The 10,489-nt window shown below is 30.2% G+C and overlaps 1 protein-coding gene across 1 annotated transcript; it reads left to right on the top strand.

The window, feature by feature from the left end:
• Positions 1 to 495: 495 nt before the first annotated feature.
• Positions 496 to 3,068, top strand: LOC132728695 (uncharacterized). Its single transcript, XM_060714374.1, has 4 exons — positions 496 to 679; positions 1,088 to 1,171; positions 1,540 to 1,652; positions 2,252 to 3,068. The coding sequence occupies exons 1-4, from the start codon at positions 592 to 594 to the stop codon at positions 2,531 to 2,533; spliced, it is 567 nt and encodes a 188-aa protein (XP_060570357.1). The 5' UTR covers positions 496 to 591; the 3' UTR covers positions 2,534 to 3,068.
• Positions 3,069 to 10,489: the final 7,421 nt, after the last annotated feature.

Raw genomic sequence — 10,489 nt, 5'->3', positions numbered from 1 at the left:
TTGAAACATACGATTAGTTGTCCTGGTGAGGACCTTATTTATGACGTTATTTATAATTAATTCAATTACGGTCAAGAAAAAAATGATCAAAAGTATGAAAAATATTGCTACATGGAAAATTGGGAAAATACATTTTTCAAGCGGTAGATAACACTATTTGCAAATTAAAAGTTTAAAAATATAAACAAGAATACCCGGGGGTATACAGAGATTTTATATAAAATAAAAATTTCCCTTTACTGTAAAAAGGAAAATTCTTATACACCCTACAAAAGTTTGTTTAATTTCTGTCAAAAGATATTGTTCTTCATATAGAACTATATTTTATTTTTAAAAAAATTTTATTTTCGTACAAAAACACCTGTCTATATCTTGCGAGTTAATATAATACTAGTAATTTAATATTAATTGTATGACTTTGTATGTTAAATGACAGGTCTATATAACATACATTCACACATATTATAATAACCAGTTATTTACACCAATCTTAATAAATATTTTTGTGTTTTAACAGATGAGTCGTACATTCAGCTGAAGATTGTCGTGACAATAAAGAGAAATACATCACTCATCAAATATCTGACTGACATGTTTATTTTCCCAATGCTCGTGATAACCATTCTTATACCGTTCCAATATCTACTACCAAGTAAATCATCATCAAGATCAACATTTGGTAAGATTATTATCTCAACAATAAATAACAATGTACTCTTTTAATGGAGCAATCTTTTCTGTTTAAGAAATTTAAGAAATTTATTATTGATATCCTAACATTTTTAACAAAATTTAAAATTGATTTTAAAATCATTCTAATTTAAAAAAAGTTTTTACAATCAGTTATTTCTTCTAGGGTGAAAATCTTTTTTGCAAAACAAACTATACAAAAAAGGTTTTTATTTAAATATGCCCCCAGTTCTATTTTGAAATCTAAAAACGTCCACAAAAAACAATACACGGGTTTAAAAAGATCTAAATTTAAGAAAATGATCGTGCTATATTAATTTTCTTATAAATGTAACAAATATATTCTCAATATCAATAAGTTATTGTTAACAAAGCGTACATTTCATCATATTTTCAGGTCTATTGTTGCTGTTTGGACAAATGTTGTCTCTATATGCACAGTGCCTTCATCTTCCATTATATTCCACGTTGCCTGTTACAGGTTAGTCAAATTATGAATCATCATCCTATTTACTTCATTTATTCTTCAAACTCTCCTTGTTGCTCAATATTACCTTATTTTGTATAAATATATTTTAAGGCTTTTTTTTTAAAAGGAAAAAAACAAAAAAAAAAAAAAAAAAAAATTTTTAATTTTTTTTTTTAAAAATTTTTATTAATTTTTGGCATAATTTTAAGTATTTTATAAAAACTTTTTTACATGCATTTATAACAATTTTTTGATGATTTTAAAGTATGTCTTGGTGAGAAGTTCAGGTCCAATTAAAACGTAATTAATAACTTATATTTCAATTTTATATAAGGTGAAATATAGAACTATTTTTATTCAACGTTTTTGTCTATTTACAGGAATAATAAACCTAGTATGTATTGCTCATGCCATATGTGCTATTATTGTTTCCATCGTTACATCACAGATTTATACAAACAATGGTGATTTGTCTCCTCTTCTACAGACATGTGTAAGTTCGAGTATTTTATTAATTGCACATTTTGTATTTAGGAATATTCTTAAAAGAAAATATAACATAAATAAAAAGTTTTATTTCTGTTATCTATTTAAAATCATAAACAATTTTAATAATTATATTTTAATATATGTTTCAATTTATATGGTTTTTCTTGTCTACATAGTCTACTATGATTATTTCAACCTGGAACTATTCTGTGTGTTTCTTGACATTTATTTTTTGTTAGGATCCCCATGTCACTGTCAGTTAAGACAGTTATCGAAGAGCCTTTCTTTTTCTAATTGGTTTTAGTTAGTCTTCATAAATTGGAAAAAACATATAATGCTATAATGAACACCAATACATTTAATAGTAAATATTGAAGATAACTTTAGCATATGCTACAAGTAGTAGATGGATAAATATTGTACTTTTTGTACCTATTTATAAACAGACCATATGAAAAGGAATATTCATTTTTCATAGTTTTCGTCTTTCTTATTCCATTTAAAAATTCCATCCACTGTCTTAATAAATTTATCTCCGTTATTTTATAAACATGACAACTAATTCATTAAAGTCTTAGTCATATTTGTAATATGTATTTTCAGTGCATGGCAAAAGTTCAACATGAACATAATCATAAAATGGAATTAGCAAAGTTGAAAAATGATGATATAGACACGGAGGTCCTTTATGATTCAGCGGATTATAATGGAGCTACCAATAGACTAAGTAGAAGAAAAAACCAAATAAACGATGTCAAAATTGGTGCTACCGACATTTTAAAAGAATTGAAAGTGAAACATTCATTGACATTTTTGGACAAAGTGCTCTTTTTGGTGTTTCTAGTGATTTCAGTGATAATTGGGATATCTTTACTAGTTGTTTAGTTATTCTAACAAATATAATGCGTGTTATTTAAATAGATAATCATTATATAATTGTTGAGAATATGCATGCTTTACGAAACCATGTTAATGCGATAATAACATTCTCGAGTAACCTTTTTTACTTCGTTATAAAGAAGGCATAAAAATGGTGAAAGTAAGCCATATTTGACTATTTTTCTACGCTAATTGACAACAATCACGTACGTGTGTATTTTGTTACAGTTCAATGAAATCGAGCCTGCAACATTTTCATTTTTGTTGTTTTTGGCGTTCTTTATTCTTTGTTACTGTGAACATTAAAAGTGGAATATTAATTTTGTATAATACTGTAAGTATTTGATAGAATCAACGTGTTCAATAACACCACTATCATACCATGTCATTGAGCATCCGATTTTATTATTTTTATTTGTTGTTAGTTTGTGCTATTTGAACTAAGTGCTTATAATGTGTTGTAATTTTTGACAACTGATTGTGTGCTTGAAAAACGTCTCACTCGGACATTGTCATATAAATACAAAAACATTTATTAGTTAATTTTTGTTATTTTTTATCTATCTCATTTTTTGTTTAAAGAAATAAAATTTTTTCATTTTTTTAACAAATCACCCCACGGTTTTTGATTTAAGGGTTTTATTTAAATTTTTTTATAATTTTCAAAAATAAAATTTTTAATTTAAAAAGATAATTTTTAAATTTTATTTGGTTTTTGTCATTTGGCTTTTGATTTATTAGAATTTTTTAGCATGATAAATAATTTAGAACATTTCCCCGTCTGCTTAAGTTCCTCTTTTTCCCAAAGTAATATTTTATCTTTTTAATGATTGTTTTGTAAAATAATATTTTCCACATTAAAATCACATCATATTAAAGTAAATACACTATGTTTGTTTTATGAAGTATATGCAGAGATCGAGGAAAGGCACCAGAATATCTCCACCCGCTCAGCTCAAAAGGGAGAGCACCGACTTTGTAATCCTAGGGTCGATGGTTCGTTCGTTCCTCGGGCGAGGCGAAATATATCCGTACATTGACCCTCATGCATTCGCATCCGTCCGTCTTTGAATAAGGACCACGAACACAATACGAGTGGTCTAACCTATATACGCTAAAAAACTAAACATGTAAACATATAGTTATTCAATGATTGGAGTAGTTGACTGAATTTATATCAATGTATCGAGTACAAGTACATCTGAATTAAGTAAATTTATAGATGTAAAAGTAAACAGTACACGATTCATATTATTCATATTATTCATATTATTATTATTATTGTTGTTGTTGTTGTTGTTGTTGTTGTCGAATCCGAAAGTACAAATGTATACCTGTTAAAATTGTACATTAGTGAGAGTATTTAAATTGACTATGATTGTAAGACCTATTTTCAATACTCATTTACCTAAATAGACACAATTTTACCCTCTGTTTTTGTTAACATCTCAACCACGTGGTAGAACTACTTTCGAACCCTAGTAAGTCAAATATTATTATAAACTGAGGATATGTGTATGTTACAGTTTGTTAGACGTACATAGGCAGAGTGAAAACTCTTTCATAGAATGATTTATTTCATCTTTACAAAAAGGAAGTAAATAAAACACAAAATAACACAAAATGATACTGACATAAGATAAAGCGCGACGGATTTAAGTAATAATAGCAAATTCATTGAATTTATACATATGTACTCTCTGCCAAGTACTGGTTATGACTAATACAACAACGGAAGACATAAGGCGTTATTTATATGTTTATCATGGTATAAACAGTAATATAATATTCTTTGGACATAATAAATATTCAAGGCAATAACAATAATATCTTAACATGGCAAAGAGATGTAAATTGCCTTTTTGTATCTATGGTTCCCATAAAGTTTTGTTGAAATCAATACAGCAGTTGCAAAGAAAAAGCAATATTGCTCTATATGCATACTGCATAATAAGTAATCAAGGGCCATAACTCTGTAACGAAGGGTCTGGTCTGAACAAGGCAACATATTATGCACATCTCATCTTGGTATTAATGGTTTCCATTAAGTTTAATTGAATTCCAGCCAGTAGTTGCAGAGAAGTAGTGTGGAAACAATTATTGCTCTATATGCATACTGCATAACTAATCAAGGGCCATAACTTTTTGTTAGTTCCTGACCCGAACAAGGCGATGATATGCTCATCCCCTATTCGTATTGAAGGTTCCATAAAGTTGGCCCTATATGCATACTGCATAATAACTAATCAAGGGCCATAACTTTGAGTTAAGGTGTCTGACCAGAACAAGCCAACGATACGCGCATCTCTTCTTGGTATTAAAGGTTCTCATAAAGTTTCTTTGAATTCCAGCCAGAAGTTGCAGAGACGTAGCGAAGAAATGATTATTGCTCCATATGCATACTGCATAACTAATCAAGGGTCATAACTCTGAGTTGAAGTGTCTGACCGGAACAAGGCGACAATGTGCGCATTTCCTCTTGATATTGAAGGTTCCCATAAATTTTCGTTAAATTCAAGCCAGTAGTTGCTGGGAAGTAGCACGTAAACGATTATTGAGCTATATGCATACTGCAAACTTAATCATTGACCATAACTCTTGAGTTAAGTGTCTGACCGGAACAAGGCAACGATATGTGCATCTCCTCTTGTTTTTGAAAGTTTCCATAAAGTTTCGTTGAATTCCAGCCGGAAGTTGCAGAGAAGTAGCACGGAAACGATTATTGCTCTATATGCATAAACATAACTAATCAAGGACCATAACTCTGAGTTGAAGTGTCTGACCGAAACAAGGCAACGATATGAGCATCTCCTCTTGGTATTGAAGGTTCCCATAAAGTTTCGTTGAATTAAAACCACTAGTTGCAGAGAAGTAGCGCGGAAATGATTACTGTGCTATATGCATACTGCATTACTAATCAAGGGCCATAACTCGGAGTTAAAGTGTCTGATCCGAACAAGGCGACGATATGCGTATGTCCTCTTGGTATTGAAGGTTCCCATAAAGTTTTGTTGAGTTCCAGGCAGTAGTTGCAGAGAAGTAGCGCGGAATCGATTTTTGCTCTATATGCATAATACATAACTTAAGGGCCATAACTCTGAGTTAAAAGGTCTGACTGGAACAAGCCGACAATGTGCGCATCTTCTTTTGATATTGATTATTTCCCATTAAGTTCTATTGAATTCAAGCCAGTTGTTGCAGAGAACTAGCGCGGAAACGAAGTTCGGACGGACGGACGGACGGACAACGCCAAAACAATATCCTCCTCCCGATTCCATCGGCGGGGATAATAATAATAATAAGTGCAATCGAATTTAATTAAAAAATATTTAAGCAATAAGTGTTATGAGTATCATACAAGAAACACCCCCAGAAAGCAGACTTGAACTTGTATATTCACAACACCGTTGCTTTTTCTCCATATTTTTCTTCATTGTGTTAAAGCATGCGTTTTGTCCAAAGTGTTCATTTCTATAAGTACACGTTTATAGTAAAATACATCCATATATTTATCAAAGTCTTCATTAAAGTAAATGTCGTGTAGACCGACCCTGTGGAAGTGTAGGTCACACTGAACACTCAAATATTGAACGACTATAAAGATGCTTACATGAAACTTATCATAGCCTCTTTTTCATAAAGAAACAAATTGTATTCATGTGTGAAGCTTTTTAAGAATACAATTCAAACAGCAACCTTGACCTTGTTTTTGCCCTTAACAGTTTGTTGAATAAACATAAATAATGCTGACGAGTAATTTCTCCTTACCTGAAATATAAGTAATGTAAAAATCTTTTGGGAAACTATATCAATTTTATTAAGAAACATCTTAATATCTGATTACTTGATATTTTGCCTAATCATATATAATGCATCACCAAACTGTGTTAATTCATTTACAACAAAATATTGTATTAAATTCCCAACAACCGCTTGCGGCATTTTTTGTCAACGTCACGGTACGTAGACCACTTTGTTGAAAGTTTATTTTACACCTTTGCAAATTTGTAATTTACATTTATAAAACCATCTCTAAATAACATCTTTTGAATAGATAAATGATTTTCTATTTATCTATGTAAACTTATAATTTATATTCGGGTACATTTTGGATATGAATAACTATTATAGTGTATAACATATATAACTCACCAGTTATCATTTTATCGGAATACGTGGAATTACATTTGTAAACTTGAGAAACATTGGATATATTGATGACGTGTCTGAAACATTTTATACGGTGTTGATATTAGAGTTTGCAAAAATCAAAAAAAGACTTGTTAAGTACTGAAAGTTTTGAAAAGATATCTTACAACATTTTGATTTATTATCTTACAATTCCTTTGTTTAATATTTACATCAGCGAAAACATGGCTGTTCTTGCTAACCGTAACATCATCATAATTTTTGCTGTGGTTCTATTATTTTCTAACATTGGCAACCATGTGTCTGGGCAATTATGTAAGCGATTCGGAAGACGTTGTTTTGACACTGGAAAATCTTCCTATGACGATCCTGGACGGTGTGAAAGGCTCTCCATATACGGAAACAAAAGATGTTGTGGTTTGGTAGGAAGACGATGTCGCTGTAGATCCAATACAATTATAGCAAAAGAAATCATCGACATTCTTTTGTCACGTTTAAGCTAAAGAACTGATTGACGATTTCAATTTGGATCAATGCGGATGGATACATTTGTCATTATTAGAAATATTTAAATTAAGAACTCATCATAATTCTAGTGAATATAAAGCTGTTGATTAATGTTTCCATGTTATCAAGCTAAAAGTGAGTGTTATAATTTTCCTCGAGCTGTAGCATTTGTCATGGGAGGAATTGAATTTTCTGTGTTTTTTCAATCAAACGTTTTTGTTTTAAATATTGGAATGCAAATTTATGATAATTAAATTAAAAGCAATACAGAGCCTATCAATAATTCAGATAAAACTCGTAAAGAAGTCTGTCTGTGATATAATTCACAAAACGTGTCTCAGGAAACAGTCATTATTCGCAAATAAAATGGCAATCAAGTGGTATATTATGAATAATTGTAACACAATAGAGAACGTTTTGTCCGTTCCAAGTATGGCAAAACATTTAATGGCAGTACTTCTAAGTAAAGCGGAGAAAAACAACAAAAACAACAACATTAACAATGATAAAAACAACAACATCAACAACAACTCTACAACAAAAAGAACGAAGTTACGTAAAAATCTGATATATTTTAGTTATCTGTGTAATTAGGCGACTTAATGATTTCGCTATTAAATGATGCACTTTATGTTAAGTCAAGTGTGTCAATGCAAAACCCTAGGAATTAAAACAGAATTATGTTTTGATATTTTTTGAAACGTTTTGAAAATCATATTGCTCTAAAATCTATGCTGTTGCTTATTATAATAAAAATGTATACTCTTCGTTTCTTTTTATCTTTAATCATCTGTTTAAGATCAGTGTGAATATATACTCTAACAAGACGTACAATTAATTAATTCTAAGTATAGTGCTGTATTTTATTGAAGGAAAATTGACGGACTCTATCTCGTGTAGTTATTTGATAAAAATTATTTTGTAATTATAAACGAAATCACTGGCCTCTATATGTTTATAAAGTATTTAGCTTCAGATTGTTGTCTATGAACACGTTTAGAACCCGACTACCAGAACACATAACATAAACGTATTACGTTCTTGTCCTTAATACAAAAGAATCGCATGATGTTGTTTTAATATCGCTCGGAAATACAAGTCAGGAAGTGAGTGCCTATATCTAAACAAATATATCCGGATAATTGTATAGCTAAGGATACACAGGGGATAATTTAATTAAGATAATGTGTCAAGACAATATGAAAAACCCTATCTTTTTACTTGTATGTTAATCTATTGTTATATTATTAGAGATCCTGAACTATTGTGATTGATTTCTAAAGTTTATTCCATAGTTTTCCTTGTAAAACATTTTGTGATAATACATTGAAAGCTTACTTTGATTCACTTAAAACCTGTGGGAATTATAACTTGTGTCTGACACGTGAGTTATATGTGCTTCTGGGAAATATGTCGCATGGTATTTAAAAGGAAGCGTGATAAAATGAAAGGTATAATCATTGTCAATGGAAAGTTGTCAATCGACAGAATATAATAGATTTTACCTGTGTTTTTTTCATTCTTTATACTCATATATCAAGGGAAGCTAATAATAAGGATATAATGACACCGGCGGACGGACACATAATGTACAAATATAGAACCTATATAGAAACCAACAATACAACACAAATATTCAAGCAATCTTGATGAATACATTTTCACATAAACATTGAAATGGCAAGGAGGATATATTTCTTTCCGGAATGTGTAATGTATTTTATTAATCTAATACCATATCCTAATATCCTGTATGCTACCATCTGTAATTTAGCTACCAGGAATTGCCAACATTTAAGACGTAATTAAATAAAACTTTATATCGTGGTAAAATGCTCTTAAAACATTTGTAATTGAGTGTTAACTTTAATCTTTTGCAAATATTTCAATATTCATGTTATAGACCAATTTAAGAATAATTAATATTTTCCAATATACATTAATTAAGGAAACAGGAAGGTATTTATCATGCAACTGCCATGGTAACTGCCCGATAACACTTGCCTGATAATTATTTTTGATATCAGGTCAGTAACCTGATATCAAAAATAAGCCACGCCCATTTTAACGGACTTTTTTCAATTGCTTATATTCTCATTTTTATCAGTATGTGAATTCTTCAATGTAATCTCATACCCTTACAAGTCTTCAATCAAGATGCGATATTTATTTATTTATCATTTCGATTTCGATTTCAATTACGAATAAAATAGATAGCGAATAGTTTTAGCACCAACTACATGAAGTGACGTCATAATTTATATTGCAAATGACATCATCAATGTTCACGTCATACTATATTGTACATGTAATCATAACAAACAGGCTAGATGATTTTATTTGAGAACTTGTGAATGTTTACCTATTTCGCCGGATTATTTAATACGTGAACAAATTGTTTCGTTTAAAAAATAAAACGCATGTTTGTGTAGCGTGTGTTTGATTGCCGATTTGACTTTTGTTTGATTGAAATTATTGTGAACTTTTGAATTTGTCAATTCAAGACAAAAAGTGCAGTAAAGTTTATAAATGTGATTCTAAGGGAATTTTTGGATCGAAGTTTAGATTAAAGGTAAGAATTTTATCGTGTTAGGCCTACATTCTGTTGTATCTTTTATCCGAGTCGAAAGAAAAAATGGCCGCCATTTACAAATTCTAAGTTTCAGGGGCGGAGGAATTTGTTTTCAAGAATTATTTCTTTGAACAATAATCCCCTTGTTTTACGAAATTCGCTATTTTAAAGTAGATTATTTTGTTATTTTGACAGTTTTTATGTGTTACATGATAAATAGAAAAACATGCTACTGTCTTTTGATATCAATTTTATCAGGCTCGGCTGATATGGGCAGAAAGGGCTCGGCAAGCCTCGCCCTTTCTAGCCCATATCAGCCTTGCCTGATAAAATTGATATCAAAAGACAGTAGCATGTTATTCTCTATATACACGGTAGATATTCTATGTGTGTTTGCATTTACAGTTTGACGAATTGAAGAAACATCAGAAATGATCACGATATTACCTCTGAGGAAAGGACAACGCATTGTTTGATAATGTTTTGGAAGCATTTTAGATTCTTCCCACTTGTATAGCACTGAACTCTCTTTTTGTTATACACAGAATGTAATATAAAACATCTATACTTCGCACGAAAAAAAAAGAGAAAGACAAACAATAACATCACAAACCACACTCAAATTCAACCAGGAAGAATTTATCAATATTGTTATTATACATAAGAAATCTGTTTAATGTGTGTTAAAAATCAATATATTTATTTAAAGTTATATCTGTTATAGCATTTTTCGA

This window comes from Ruditapes philippinarum, unplaced genomic scaffold (assembly GCF_026571515.1).
Source record: "Ruditapes philippinarum isolate M1 unplaced genomic scaffold, ASM2657151v2 ctg4359_1_1_1_1, whole genome shotgun sequence".
NCBI lineage: Eukaryota > Metazoa > Mollusca > Bivalvia > Venerida > Veneridae > Ruditapes > Ruditapes philippinarum.
This window is presented reverse-complemented; position numbering and strand designations above follow the sequence as displayed.

Coding starts and splice junctions, on each gene's coding strand:
- LOC132728695 (XM_060714374.1), top strand. CDS start 592: ATGTTTATTTTCCCAATGCTCGTGATAACCATTCTTATACCGTTCCAA. Junction 680..1,087: donor ATCATCAAGATCAACATTTG/GTAAGATTATTA, acceptor TCATATTTTCAG/GTCTATTGTTGCTGTTTGGA. Junction 1,172..1,539: donor TTCCACGTTGCCTGTTACAG/GTTAGTCAAATT, acceptor GTCTATTTACAG/GAATAATAAACCTAGTATGT.